Source organism: Serinus canaria, chromosome 17, assembly GCF_022539315.1.
Source record: "Serinus canaria isolate serCan28SL12 chromosome 17, serCan2020, whole genome shotgun sequence".
NCBI lineage: Eukaryota > Metazoa > Chordata > Aves > Passeriformes > Fringillidae > Serinus > Serinus canaria.
Genome location: NC_066330.1, coordinates 4036070 through 4051702, shown reverse-complemented (window position 1 = coordinate 4051702; position 15633 = coordinate 4036070). Strand labels below are relative to the sequence as shown.

At 48.1% G+C, this 15633-nt stretch overlaps 1 protein-coding gene across 1 annotated transcript in view; it reads left to right on the top strand.

The window, feature by feature from the left end:
• Positions 1-15633, top strand: part of CFAP77 (cilia and flagella associated protein 77) — a 62587-nt gene that overhangs the window by 35780 nt on the left and 11174 nt on the right. The window contains exons 4-5 of the mRNA XM_050981142.1: positions 10395-10497; positions 11889-11984. Of these exons, the coding sequence (XP_050837099.1) occupies positions 10395-10497; positions 11889-11984 (199 nt within the window). The remainder of the gene's footprint in view (positions 1-10394; positions 10498-11888; positions 11985-15633) is intronic.

Sequence of the window (15633 nt, the reverse complement as noted above, 5' to 3'; positions counted from 1 at the left end):
GATAAAACCAAATTACTGGGATTATCAAGGAGTTGTTACAACCATTTCAGTAAAAGTGGGAGTTTAACACACTTTTCCATGACTGGCAAGTTAGAGAGACCAGCTTTGGTGAGCATTCCCAGGACAAGCTGATCCCTGGTGACAGCAAGACCCATCTTCCTAAAAATGACCTGGTTGTCAATGGATTTCAGTTGCGTTTGGACTCTAAACCCTGTCTGACTGATGTCAGTGCTGCTACCTGGGAGGTGCTCCCAAATGAGGCACGTGCTTGTCTGGGGGCAGAAGAAAACAGTGGCAAAAAGTTTTTTTTTCACAACTCCAAGCACTTCATGTCTTTAAGAAATAACAGAGCTGATCAACATAGCTGCAGAGAATTTTTCAGCAAGAACAGCACCTGCCTGTCATCCCCCAGCACTGGCAGTGTGGCTGAGGAGGCCAGAGAGCAAAAGTGCTTTCCCATGGCACTGGAAGCAGCTGAGACATCCTGCCTGATGATGTGGTGCTCTGGGACAGCCCAGCACCCCAGTGCAGACCCTGCACAGTCTGCAGCTCTCTGCACAGTGGGAATTGCAGCTGCTACCAGCCCCCAGCCTCAGTGCTGGGCTGCTTCCCTGGGAACCCAAATAACCCAAATAACTGTCACAGGAATATGGCTGGGGTCACTGAGTAATGGGCAAGGGGCTTCTTGAGCCCTGGCAACTCATCTCCAGCCCCTCCTCAGGCCCTGGGCTGTGCTGCTAAAGGCTTCTGTCTCCTGGAGACACCAGGGTCAGGAGCTCTCCCTAGGCTCACAGGTTGGAGCTCTCCTGGATCATCCCAAATGAAAACAAGCACCAAAGCTGTGGTTGCTATTAGTGCCTTGTTAATCACTGCCTGGCCCTGCTGCTGCTCTAACTCAGATCTCTTGTGCCTCTGCTTTCTGCTCACGGTGTGTGCAGCATTCCACCAGGCAGCCTCAGACACTGCAGCAAGCTCTCTGAAGCTTTGAGGCCTCTTTCCTTTCTTTTCCTGGGATATTTACCTTCAAAGGTCACCCATACCCCTCTATATTCCCCCTGGACACCTTCCAGGGGAGAGAAGCAGTGCTGCTTTTTGCTGATTCCCCCCCAGTTCTCTCCCTCCCTTTTCCCAGAGTAATGTTTGCTACCAATCACGTGGCCAGCTTTGTTGTGAGAGTCATAAAAAGGACATTTTTCATCTCTCCTTTTTCCTGCTCTCACTCCCTTCTCTCTCTCAGTAGCAGACAGAGATATATTCCTTCCCTGATGCCTGTGGCATTTGGAGCTGGGAGGGGTCAGGGGAGGCACTGATGGAACATAACAGATAATGCAGCGGTTCCCCAGGGGCTTGTCCAGCTCCAGAGCCGATCCATCAGCAGGCAGTGCTCGTGCCAAGGTCAGCAGTAACGAGGATGGGGTGGGCTCCCAGCCTCCCCCGTGGGGCATCCTCCAGCCAGGCTCCCCCAGCTCATGCTCCTGAGCTCACAGGAGCTGCCTTGTGCAAGCACACTTTGCAGGAGAGGACACTGAGTGCAGGCAATGGGCTCACAGCACACAGACACAGCTTCACCTCTCTCAGCCCTCCTCCCCACCACACACAGCTCCACAGGCTCATCTTCCAAGGAGAATTCCCATCTCTGACAGTCTCCTCCAGGAGCTAAACCCCACCCACGTGCTCTGTGCACAACACATGCCAGAGCTGCTGAGGGTTGCTGTCCTCCCAGGTCTTTTCATTCAAAATAAGCCCACAGGTGTGTCCAGCCCCATACTTTGCAATAATGACCTTGTTTTACAAGGAGGAGGCTGGAGGGCACTGGGTGGGCTGGGCTTTGATGATACTGGAGACCTAAAGGCACAGAGGGTCTGTGAAGACCTCCAGGATCTTCACTGGTGTCACTCCAGCCTGCATCTGGAAACCTCAATGGGTGTCCAGAGCTACATTTATCCTCCTGACCACCTTTTCTGGCTGAGCTTCACTGTGCACTGAAATCAGCCAACATTAAAGGATCATTTTTGGAACAAGAAGTAAACACAAAGGCGTGGATGCTGTCTGCAGCTGGATTTTAGATGCTATTGATCTGTGCAAGGTCACACAAGGAGTTTGAAGCCAGAACACTCCAGCACACAGTTGGTACCCCAGGTACCACTTCTGTCCCCAGGAGTGAGCAGGGCAGAGTGCACCCTCAGCATGGACACACTGCCCAGCCCTGCCAGGAGAGAAAAGCTTCCAGTCACCTCTTGGTGAGCGTCCTAAATCTGCCTGCAGTGCCCCAGAACTGTTCCTGGACACGAGGAGTGCACAGCCGTGCCATCCTCTGCCATCCTGCACCTGTACCTGCTCCAAAGCCTGCATGGCCATAACCCTGCCTCCCACGGGCTGCCATGCACTTGGCAGTGGGCCTGGAGGTTGGGCTGACCTTGGGTGTGCTGGCAGGATTTCCCTGGCACTCTGTCATCCCCAGGGCTCCTGCCGGGCCCCCCCCACTGCCTGCCTTCGCTTCAACTGTCCCTTTCCTGAATTTTACAGCCCATTTTCCTTCTGTCTTCATCTCCTGCCTCCATTCCACCTCCCATTCTCTGAAACTGCTCTTAGTCCTTTGGCAGCTGTTTTCATCACGTCCCTGCAGCAAACTCACCTCTCCAAAGTGTTTGGTCACTGCAATCTCTCTTCTTCAAATTGTTACACCTGGCCAAGGGCATCAGTTACCCAGTGCCTCTTCTTTAATTGGTATCATTTGCAACCATCCCAATCTTTCACCTTCCCTGAGAAGAGAGATTTCTATGCTCATGCTCTGCTTAGCAAGTGGCCTTTCCCCCCAAAGTGTCTGTGCTGTTTGCACACAGCCAGAACAAAGTTTAGAAAGCTGTTCAAGAGGTGCTGAGGAATTTCCACTGATAGATTTATTTCTGAGGTACTTAAACAACATTTTGGGTTGCTGATATTTGGCTGTGGAAAGAAAGCTAATCTAGATGTAGACCAGCTGCAAAGATGTCAAGGAAATAACATGTTACTGGGAAGAACCCACCAGGAAAAGCTGGACAGGCAATAAAATTGAATATTACAGCGAGTGTGCATCTGACCCATGATCACTGGAAGCCAAAGAGAGTGTAAAGCCACCAAAATCCTAAAGATTAGGGCAAAAAAGTTTTACAGGAAAAAAAAAAACCCCTGAGGACTGACAAAGCAGATGATAAAATATAACACAGAGAGTGGAATCACTGTCAGGCTCATGGCGACAGAGAAACGCAACCGAGTTAAAAAACACAGGGCTCCCATCAGCTCAGGTAATTACACATCCTATCCAATTGCAACTGAAAGGCTCTTGATGCCTCTGCCACCATCCTCACACTGCTAAGAATTTCTATTTCAAGAGTAGTTTTCTTCTCCTGGGAACGTTCCAGGCTGGGTGTGTGGTCACAGAGCTCCCAGCCCCATCCGTGGTGGCTGCAGCATCTGCTGGGGCAGGAGGAGCTGTTCCACCCTCCAAAAAGCCCTGAGTGCACCATGAGGATACTGATTCCCCTCCTGAGTGGTGATTTGCTTGCTGAAAGGGTTTCTGACTGCTTCAGGCTGGTGGTTTAAGAGAAAATAAACAGCCAAGTCAGGGTTTGGCACAAGGTTCAGATTCTGCACGTCAGCCATAGAGATGGGAAAAAAGAGATCTGAAGGACAGATTTAGATCCCTTATTACCTATTGGTTTACACTGAATAGGAAAGTAATTTACTCTCACACACATTGGCTGTTGTCTGTGGGTTTATCTCCATTGATTACAGACATCTGAGGAATTTCTTCCAAAGTTTTACCATCTAGAGCTACTTCTGGCCACAAGTGGACCTTTTTCTCTGCCGACTTTTGCTTTTTCAGCCTGTTCAATGAAAACCTGGGTCAGGGGGGATAATCACAGAATGCTTTCTGTGAAAACAAAGCATTTCAGCCCTCATCAACATCTTTCCTTTCAAACAAAGTCATGTTCCCACCCAGCCAGAGAGATTCAATCCTGGGATGGAGGTCAAGGGGAAGACCTCGTGCTTTGATTTCTTTTGCTCAGCACTGGAGTGGTTTTTTCTTGGTTTTTCTCTGGATGTTTTGTATTTGTTGATGGCTGCAGACTGAGCACTGTTCACTCTCAGCCATAGATCTGGACCTCCAGGCAGAACAGCTCTGTCCCAGAATCACATCCCACCTGATTTTCTCAGAGGATAACAGTAGATAACAGTAGACAAATGTGTTGAAGACAACCCTAAATTATCTTCAATTAAGTCAGCCAAAGGGCATCTCCAACCCTAAAATCAATGCTAGCACACAAATTCCAGCTTGTCAAGCCAGTTATTTAATGGGTAAGAGCTGGCTTGGTATCTTCACTGCCAGACACAGGTTTCCATATGTGCTTTTAGGACCAGTGCAAGCACACATCTCACTGGGCCTGGGAGGGAATAGTAAAGCAAATTGGTGCTCTTGTAACCATGTGTACTCCTAAGTACAGCTATGAGCATCTGATAAATCTTTTAAAGTGCATGTTTACAATGGATTTTATTCTTTTTACTGTTCTATACATATGAGCCCTCTGAGCAAAATAACAGATCCTCTGACACTTAGAAGAAGCCACTGCCTCATTGGCTGCCCGCAGTGAAATAATTTATATTGTTATTTCCTCGCCCAAATTACAAGGATTGTAAAGAAGCTTCAGAAATTCAGAGTAATCAGTGCTTTGGAGGCTCAGATCCCGCTGCTGCCACATGAGTGGAACACCCACTATTGCAACTGAGAGTTTTGCCAGCCCAAAGACTGCAAAAAAAAATTGGTCCCTGAGTGTTTTCTACCAATTTTTCTCTTGTTATTTTCTTCAATAGTTAATGGAAAGCGAGGACAAGTAGAGATCATTTAAAAATTATCTTTTAGGCCTCTCCATGGGTTTATTGCCAGGACCTATTTAGAGAAGCATAAAGCTGTAAGGGGGCTATAACTTCACTGTATATTCCACAAGCTGTTTAGGAGCCTTTGGACTCACACCCACCTCACTTTGCCATGTCTCCCTCTCCTTACAAACACACCCACACACGTGTGTGCAGGGACTTCCAACTGCTAATTGAATTCACCCTTATGAAAGCCTTAACAAATTGTAAGTGACCTTTTTATACAAATTTCAAAGTCAAGGATTCCCCACTAACCGCACATCCCTCTTCTGCCATTCACTGTTATGCAAAACCCACAAACAATTAAAAGAAATAATGAAGAGCCCAGCGGCCCTCTTTCCTAATTAGCTGCAGGAGGCAGTGCTGGGGAGTGTGGTTAAGTGCTTCAATTACCTCGGCCCTCCTCGCAGCCCTTGTTAGAAGAGACAGGTCCAGGGGCCAAAGGGGAACAATTAAGGCGAGGCAGAGCCCGCGGTTTGCAGGGGGATGCCGGGGCCGTGCCGGCTCTCACACAAGAGCCAGAGCTGTAATCATACCCCAGCTTCCTGCTGGGCTACACAGAGACAAATTAATGGGAGATAGATTGCTACCTGCAGCCCATCAGTAACCAGGGAGGCAGGAGGCAATACAGCACTGCAAGGGAGCCATAACCTGAATTTTCCTCTGCTCTCAGCCCCCTTTTAGGGCAGAGGGAGCTGAGCACTAATACCTCACTGCTGCCTACATTGGGGGTACCCCACCCACTCCAAGCTCAGGCTGGGTCTGTGATTCTGTACAGGTCTGTACAGAATCACAGACCCAGCCTGAGCTTTATTTGCTGAATTGAATTCTGGTGGTAGGTGCCCCAAGGAGCCCCACAGTCCAGAGGTGCTGGAGACCAAACTGTTCCCTGATAAGAAACAGGTTGAACTTGACCTTGAAGGTCTTTTCCAACCCTAATGGTTCTATAAGAAACCAACCTGAGCTGCTGGGAACTGGTTCTGCTGGCAGATTCTATATGGACACTTCTGTCACAGGACAAATCCTTCCCAGCAAGAAGACACAAGTAAAGAATATTAAAATGGTGACCCTACAGCTGTCCTCCCTGGGCACTGAAGGCCCCAAAGACAGACCCTGACTTGCAGCAAAAGCACATCTTAGGTGGAAGGACAGCAACAAGAACTAAATCCCCTGTAACCTTATTAACCTTTCAAGGAAGGGTTAAAGTTTCAGCAGAGGCAGTGGTGCAGCAACACAATTTTAATGTGACAGGCATGGACAAATTCCATTCTGGGATGGATCTGTTGCATAAGCAGCTGTGCAGGGCCAGATCCTGCTGCCTGGAAGCTGCCACTGGCAGTGGAGCAGTGCTCTGGGCAGAGCCCCAAGAGCCACTGTCTGCACCCATCCTCTGCTCCCTGCTCCAGCCCATCCTGACCAGCAGCAGGAAAAGCACTGCCCTGGCTGCAGAGCCACACACACCCACAGGCTGAGCTCTGCACTGAAATATTTACATGCTTTTGAATTATACAGGGGGGAAAAAAAAGCACTCACAAGTCAAGTTTTTACCCTTTTGCAACACAACTTAGCAATCAAATTGATTGCACCTTTCAAGCCGGTGTAAACCCCCTTCCTGAGCAAAGTCCTTTGCACCCACTTTAGCCAAGCACCTTTTTTTTGCAGCTGATATATAAACCTTTGAAAATAAGTTTGAGGGGAGACTGACAACCTTGAAACCTCAAGAGCAGCATGGCATTGACGGGCGAGGCTCCCTGAGCTCAGTATTATGGATAGATTTTAATTTTATTTTAACAAAATAGCTGTCTCCAGTGGAAGAAGCATCAAGAGCTAAATGAGGACCCGTCTTGAGCTGAATCACGTTGAACAGACCTCGGCACTGTCATTGATTTTCTGGGAAGAAAAAAAATGCCTCTGGCTACTAAACCAAATTAGTAGTCACTGATGACCAATTATTTTGCCCCACTGTGAACGGGGAGGCGTACTAAAATTCCAGTTTGTCAGACCCAAGGCTCTCTCCTCAAACGCCTTTCAACAAGCGTGTACCAAAAACCTCTCAGATGGTTCTGATGCCTTCCTGTTTTCGGCAACTTCTCCTTCTCCAAAGTTTTAATGAGCTGCTGCTCTGAGGACAGCCTGCCACAAAGTGAGCCCTCGCCTTCACTTTGGAGCACTATTTGGCATTGGCACAAATCTCAGCTGTCAGGATTTATACACACATACACAAAAAAAGTGTCAGCCTAATGTTTGCAAATTATAATTACCATTTCTCTTGCATGTCCCTGGTGCCTTCATTTTAGATAAATCCCAGCTCTGAGGTATCAGCTGCAAAGCACTGAAGGCTCATATTGAATGGAATAGATTTAACTAGTTTGTAGCTCATTTAAGGCCTACACTGTTTTATTTTAATATTGTTAATACTTTATTATACTTTTTAACACTGTTTTCACAGTAAAATAGCCTATTAGGAGGCTGCAGCTTCTTTTCCAGGGGATGTCTGGCAGGCTAGAATTCCACATTGTATAACCAAGTTAGCAGGTGCTTGTCATTTCAGTTGAAAATAGGTCTGTACCCTGACTCTTGAAAGTAAATTAGAGAGATTCTATTAAAGAGACAGGAACTGTTTCAAGGATAATAGTTTTGAAAATGTGCACAGATAAATTTTAAAATATTTAGGAAATGTCAGCATTAGAAGTGGCTCCAACTATTTGACTATAAAAGGAAGCAGATGAGTATTTTTTTCCCCAACAATTATAAATAATTTGTTACATCCTTTTAGAACTTCTTTGCCTTTCCTTTCTGTGGCAGGGTGCTTGTGCCAAAACAAGGAGATCTGAGTTACTGTGAATGAGATGGGTTTTAATGTGCAATAAGCATTTCCAGAGGATGCTTCCCCTGCAGCATCTGCAGACAGCAATGGCAAAATCCTCCCTGTTCAGGAGCCACATCTGGGCAGGATGACAAAAAGAAAGGGAACACACAAGCCATTGATCCCTGTCCTTAAGGAACACCAAGGCAAAAGAACATTTTCCCAAAGGCCAGCTGCAAGTAAGAGCTGTCACACTGCCAAGCAGTGCCGATATCGGGACCACATTCCCCATCCCTCTGCTGAGACCAGGCTTTGACCTACAAAGGAAAAGCCACCTCGCTGAGATCTCTGCAGTCACCTTAAAGAGGTGGTCCCTGATGTCCCCTGCTCTCTCAGAGCTTCTCTCAAAGGAGGAAAAGCCAGAGGGAGCCTCAGCCCCACCAGGGCTTGCGTGGATAACCGGGCCCAGGAGTCATTCCCAGCAATTGGAGAGAGGCAGTTCACGTGTGCAGCATTCCAGGCATGATTCTATACTTTGCTGGATCAGGACTTAAATGTGATTAATCACACGGCAGGGAAGGATTTCTGAAGAGCATCAACCCAAATGTGTCCTTTCAAGCATTTACTTACAAGCCAGCTGTGGACTATCAGTCACCAACTGGCTGGTCCACTGGAGATAGTTAAAGTCACCTCCATAGAGATGTGAAAATACATTCAACTTCAAAAAAAACCCCAAAATCAATAATCAAATACTACACACAAAGGCTCAGTGTTTTCCTGCATCCCTCCCTGCTATTCCTGCATACCAGGAAATCTTGGAGAGCAAAGGCACAGCAGCAAACAAGCAACGCTCACCACGTGTTTGTGTCAGGAATACCAACATTTACACCATACCACAAGACTGGAGACCCAAACAGACAATAACACACTTTACCACTGGTTTGCCACACCTTTTAACCTTTTAAATATTTTTCCCAGCTGTGATTAGCATGAAATGCCCAACTGGAAGGGAAGGAGGGGAAAGAAGAGGGGACAAAGGGTAAATGTCAGCCTTGCCTTTGGCACTGGGTGTCTCCAGATAATGGTCTGGAGCAGCAGAGCTGATTTGCAAGCAAAGGCTTGAAAAGCCCTGCAGCATGTGATCTATGAAACAGGAGGCCTGCAGAAGGATGTCTCCTCTGATATGAATGTCCCCTTGGGATGGATATTGCTGGATTGCACAGCCAGTATCATTAGAAAACACAACCATAGATTAGGCTGTTTTGAAGCATGTGGTGTGCAATAATTAAGTAATAAAAGTCACCATGGGGGTGAAGGAACAAGAAACAGAAGAGTTACTATTTGCATACAGGCTGCTGGCGCCCTCGGTGATCATCAAGGATTCTCCAGGCTGCTAAAAGCTGGCAGCTGTCAGTTCTGGACCCACTCCTGCCATAAACCACAAAGCACCAGCTCACTCTGTGGCATGTGGGCTCTTTGCAGAAACAGGTGGAGGTGGTGGCCCAGAAGCAGCCCAGCAGCTCCCCCAAGTCCCCAGTGTCCTGCAGTTGGTCTGCACAGGCAGGGAAAGCACTGTCTCTGCTGTGGGAGCTGCAGCTGAGGGCTCTGCAGGCTACAGATAGGAGCAGAGCTAGAGGTGGGAGCTCCACAGTCATCTGCTGCTGCCAAGATGGAAAAAGTCCCTCCTTAGCAAGGTGTGCAAGGAAGGACCAATAAAACTTGAGCTTGAAGTCCTTCATCACCTTCAAGTGTTTGCTTCTGAGGGAAAGGAGCAGCAGCAGGACCATGGGAATTACTGATTTGCTGTCCCTGCCACAGCCAGGTCTGCCTCCCGTGGTGGCTGATGAAGTATCCTCACTTGCAAGGAGCAAAGCTCAACAATTTCAGGCTGCAGCTTTGCCACAAGCTGGTCAGGTTAATGCCAGCTCAGAGCAGCTGAATGGGACACAGGCCAACAAGCAACTGCCTTTTTCTAGAACCAGGGTCATGTGCAGCTCCTCCCCTCTGCTGTCTCCTCATTGCTCCCTGAAATCCTCTTTCAAGGGGCAAATACACCTGCTCTGTGCAGCTGAGGCACCAGACCAGAGCTCAGCATTTCAGCTCCCCTTTCTGCTACAGACCCTTGACCATCTGCACTGGGTCCCTTTTTAGCCCTGTTCAGACTGCTTAGGGCAGCACAGACTCCTCTTATCCCATCCATCACTGCACATTTGCAGCCTTTGGTGCACCACACCAGAGAGATGTCAACAGCAAAAGCAGTGTAATTTTAGCAACCCTTGGCACCCAGGGGTTCTTCCCCTGGAGGGAATCCAGGCAGAGCTGCTCCATTAGGTACCTGCTGGGAGAGGCTCTCCTGAAGCTCTGGCAGGGCCCAAAGTTGAGCTGCAGCCTGTGGTGCCCCATGGTCCTTCCAGCACACCAGGGCTGTTGAAACCTGCCCTGTAAAAGGCTGTGCAATTGTTCCAGTTCTGGGGAATGCCCTGGCACAGGTTCCCACAGGTATGTGCAGGCTGTGGTGTGTTCACTGCAAATGATTTTGAGGTTTCCTGAGGAGGAGAAATCCTTTCCCAGTGTGAGGCTTTATTTGTGTTCTCACCAGTCACTTTCCAGGAGCAGAGATGTGAGCCAGCACCAGGAAGCAAAGATTAACTGGTGTCTTTTCAATGTTTTCCAGGCCTTCCACTCCCTTGTTTGACCTCATGCAACACAGATACAAGGAGCTGTGGATGGAGGAACAGAGAGCCCGGACTAGAGTCCAGTACATGGTGAAGAAAAAGGTGGGAATAGTCCAGCAATGCTTTCCCCTGATGTGCACAGTGTTACTGAGCACAACACCCCACTGTCCTACCCCACAAGGGACAAATGGGCTGCTCCCAGCCCTGGGAAGGGCTCTCAGCTGGGAAAACATCCCCCTGACTACTAAAAGGCTGATGAAGCCTAACAAAGATGAGCATCCCCCTTCCAGGAGCCACACAGGCTCTTCTTTGGACATCAGCTCTGCTCAGGTCACCTGTGACAGTGGCCACAGCAAAAGAACAACCAGCAAATGCTGAAAGGACAGCCCCAGCCCTGAGCCTGGCATGGTGAGGTTGATGCAGCACCCACAGCAGCTGTTGGAGTGTAAGGCTGTGCTGTTAAACAAACCAACACTGTAATATCATTTAAAAGCAGCCAATGACTGTTTTATTAGTTAATGGCTCAAAGAAGAGTCAGGCTAATATGGTAATGACCAATTTCAATGGGCTTACTGCCATCACAAACTGTGCTTTATAGGTGAAGTGCAGGAATACAGTGTCCTTAATTAGCAGCTGTTTTATAAATACACCAGCCTGGGACATTGGAAAGTGCATCCCTACTTTATCTATTAATGACTGATGTTTTTAATCACTAAGTTGCCTCCATCAAGCTCCCAAAGCCTGCAGCCCAAATTACTGAGTTAAGCAACACAAACCTGTATCCTAGACCATAGAGCAGGCAGGTTCTCAAGGTATCCAGGTACCTGGACTGGCTTGTGCTGGGATTATTGAGCACTGTGACTTGCACAGGAAACCCCACCATGGTGGGGGTGCTCATCCCAGTCAGGGATGAGCCATTGCTGTAGCTCAGGGCACAGGGCTTCCAGTGGGCAGCAGTCACCTCCCTGGGATGCTCTATAAAGAGAAACTGAGAGCTGACAGCTGCTCATGTGTTTTAGCTATCAGTATTGGCTGCATGGACATAGAAAACTCCCCAGGTCATGGAATTGTGATCATCACCCAAAGCAACTGTTGGCCTCATCCATCCCAGTGTCACTGCATTGTGTCACACAGAGCTGATGTGCATGGCTGTGCAGCAGTTTGAGCCCACTCTTGTTGACCTTTGGTTGCAGACCCATGCAGAGCAGCAGTTTGAACCACTGGGTTTCTCTTTGGTTGCAGACAAGAGAAGTGCAGCAGTCTGAGCCCACCCTTGCTCACCTTTGGTTGCAGACCCGTGCAGAGCAGCAGTCTGAGCCCCGGTGTTTCTCTTTGCTTGCAGACAAGAGAAGTGCAGCAGTCTGAGCCCACCCTTGCTCACCTTTGGTTGCAGACCCATGCAGAGCAGCAGTCTGAGCCCACCCTTGCTCCCTTTTGGTTGCAGACCCGTGCAGAGCAGCAGTCTGAGCCCTGGTGTTTCTCTTTGCTTGCAGATCGGCGAGGTGCGCGAGAACCGCACCACGTTCCTGCGCACGCACCCGCTGCCCGTGAAGGAGGAGTCCTTCTGGCATCCACGGCGCTTCGAGAAGGTACAGGCCCCCCACCACCCCTCCCCTGACCAAAGACAGCTTTTCTGGGCCTCTACAAGCACCTGATTGAAATCGGGGACACTCTGTAACTTTGCCAACATGTCCCAATAACATCTTTGGCACACAATGAAGGAGGTTCTTAACTCAGAGCTCCCCATGACCCAGACCTTAAAATGGTCCCAAATGTGTTCTGCCATCAACCCCTTTTGAACATCAGGGTGGGATATTTTTTGCCAGCCATAAGCCCTGGAAGAGAGGCAGCAGTTGTCCAGATAATAACATATTTTTAAACTTCTGTGCACTTTCACAAGCTTCCTGAGATGAGAAGCATTTTTTTATATCTCGCTGTGAATACAGGGTGGCCTTTACAAATGCCCTACACAAACAGGACAGTCATACCTGCATTTTGGGGCCCTGCCATTTCACCAGCTCTCACCATAACTAATTCAAACCCACCAGATGTTTCAAGAAGCTTTTCCACCCCAGGATTAGAGCTTTCCAGAAAGCTTGCACTCTTGATACCTCTCTAAACTACCTGATTGACAATATTCACCCTAAGACAAAGCAAAGGGTCTGTCCAGTTTAGAGATGTCCTTGACATTTCCTTTAATTGATCCAAGAGCCAAGGTGAAGATTTCTTGTTCTAGTGATTGAATCTAAACATCTCCCTGAATTCATCTGTGCAACCTGCTGTGCTCTGGGGTACTTGTTAGGATTCCATTAGATTTGTTTATGGTGTAAATTATATGGAAACTTCCCATGAAGAGCAAGGGGGGATTTTAGGAGAGAAGGGGAAAGAGCTGGACCAGTGGGATGGAAAGGAGACACCAGAAAGTGAAAGCACTGAAAACCTGCTGGGAGTTTACATGGCCAAAATCATATTTGGCATTGATAGATACCACTGCAAAAACCTCTCAGCTCTCTGTCCTGGCCCTTCTTCTGGTGGGGTTAATTTTTTTTGCCACGCTGTTGATTTCTAACCACAGTTTAAGCAGCAAAGAAGCCCTGTGATTTCCTGAAGGTAATTTACTTGTACAAGTTGGAGAGTTTTGCTCAAGAAACGTGCTTTGCACCACCTTGATGTATTCCTCTCCTGTCCTGTCTAAGAGTGCCCCATTAGCATATATGTCAGTAATCATTTATCCCCACTGCCTGTCAGCTCGGAGCTGCTGCTGCGAGAGAACATGACCGATCGCTGTTAAACAGATTGTGAGAGTCACACGAGATCCTGGGGCAAGCCTCCTCTTTAGAGCTCCTCTCACCCCAGACCTTTCCATCACTGTTCATTTTTCAGCCTGGGTTTTGCTTCGTGTTTTCCCTTTTGTTTCATCCATGGCTGTGGTTGGGTTCCTGCCCCAGCCACGGCTCTCAAACCCTTCAATATTTCCTTCTTCTCATTCTCCTTTTTCTTCTTCTCCCTTTCCTTCTCAGAAGCAGCATCCAGCTCATTTTGCACAGCCTCTGCAGATTTTCCACACTCCTTTCTCATTGCACTACCCTGGAAGGTTTGCCTTTCCCCAGTTCCAGTTCTAACAGGCAAAGCCCACTTTAGAACTTGGATCAAGGAATTTGTTACTCCCTTGACCTTCAGTGCATGGTTCTCCTCCATGGGAAAATAACTCCACTTGAACATCCATAAATGTTTACCCAGTTAAAAGCAGTAACAACCTGGAGGAAGTTAAGGGTTCTCAAAGATATTTGGTGGTCTCCAGACTGTTCTTTAACTACTCCTCTAAAGGAGGGTTCTACAGAGATGATGGAATGGTTTTGAAAGCCAGACTGACTTACACAGGGACTCCAGGAGTCAATGTCAGTCCCTCCTTTACTGAGGTGACAAATGACCAAAACACTGCCTCTAATCCATGTAGAAATCTCATCCTGCTGTGCAAGAAGAATGTGAAAAGCAACAACAAAAATGTCATTTCACAGAAAGCTTGTTAGCAGACTCCGTCTGCATATTCCTACCAGCCTCTGGTGGCTTTGTCCTGCTCTGACCAGTACAGAAGATGCTCCTGACTTGGAAATACTCCAGACCCTGGAATATTCAGAGACTCCATTGCCTGACCACAGCCTCACTTTAAACCTTATTTCCACGTGCTCCAAGGCAGGTGTGAGGTGCAGGAGTGTGATATTCTCAAGCCACTCATCCTTCTGCTCACTCAGTCACCTCATCATCTGGATAACACCTTTCAGTCTGGCCTGCTCTGGGTCTGAGGGGAGCAACAACCAGACACTGAAATAGTTATAATCCAAAACAGGGGCAGCAGGAAGGTGAGATTTTCTTCCTTTAGGGCCATAAAAATTATCAAGAAGGACTTTTTTTTATTCCCACTGTGACTCCTTACAAAGAGCTGCAGAAACTGGGTATGGATATCTCTGCTGGCTCTTCAACTGGGCTTTCCATTCAGTTCCTGGCACCATGAAATCTTGCCCAAGAAGTGGAAGAGAAGAAAACAAAGGAGCTTTTCCCTCCCCACTAATTGCATCTGCTTGCTCCCTGCATGACATTACATAGTCATTCAGTCAGTAAAATATGGACAAATTGACTCTATTTTCATTTGGATTTAGGTTTCAGCCCCACTGCTCACACTGTTAAGCTAACTGGGTGATTTACAGGCTCTCCCACACCGGGTGCTCCTGTATGACCTGGTCCATGGTCTCCTGGGCCCCCCAGCTCACCAAGGCAAGCAGGCCACAAGGAGCCAGTCCTGTCCTGATGGGCAGTTCATTAGGGAAAGTTGCTGCATTGAAGTGGCCTTGTATTTATTTTTTTTTTTAACTAAACCAAGCAGATGTTAACTCCTTACTCACCTCAGCAAGATGCTTCTACTGCCCTCCTCTTCCTCAGCCACCCCCCAAAGCAAACAGCCTCTGCCATGACACAATTCCAGGGCTCAAGTTTTGCCAGCATGGCTGGGACTGTGCCCCAAAATTTAATTTATTTGTAGATGTGGGACTGCATTCCCTGGGGACTGTACTCTCAGGCACCCAGCATGGACATAAATCATGGAATGGTTTGGCTTGGAAATGGACTTGGAAAATCTTCTTGTTCCAACCCCCCTGCCATGAGGGACATCTTCCATGGACCAGGTTACTCAGAGCTCCATCCAGCCCAGCCTGGCACACTTCCAGGGATGGGGCAGTCCCAGCTTCTCTGGGCAACCTGTTTCAGTGCCTCACCACCCTCACAGGGAAAAAACAATTCTAGTATCTAATCTAAACCTACTCTCTTCCAATTTGAACCCATTTTCTTCCTTGTTCTATCACTCCAAGTTCTTATAAATAGTCTTGCCCCATCTTTCCTGTAAGTTCCCTTCAGGTCACCCCAAAACCTTCTCTGTTCCAGACTGAGCAATCCCAATTCTCTCAGCCTCCTGTCCCCCACATTTGTCCTGTCCCTGTGTCACTCCTCACCTGCTGGCTCAGGCAGAATTGTGTCAGCCAAACTCTGGAAAGGACATTGCTGCCCAAATGCAGCAGCTCCACCTGTGTCAGGCCAGGCTGAGGCTCCAGCCACCTCCACCTGTACATTTGATGGTCACTATCCAAACCTGTAAGTCAATGTTGGCCACCCCCAATATATTCCAGGGCTTTATCAAGTCAAGAAGGATTCAGGCAGCAACAAAGCAGCGACACAGGACAGAATTCA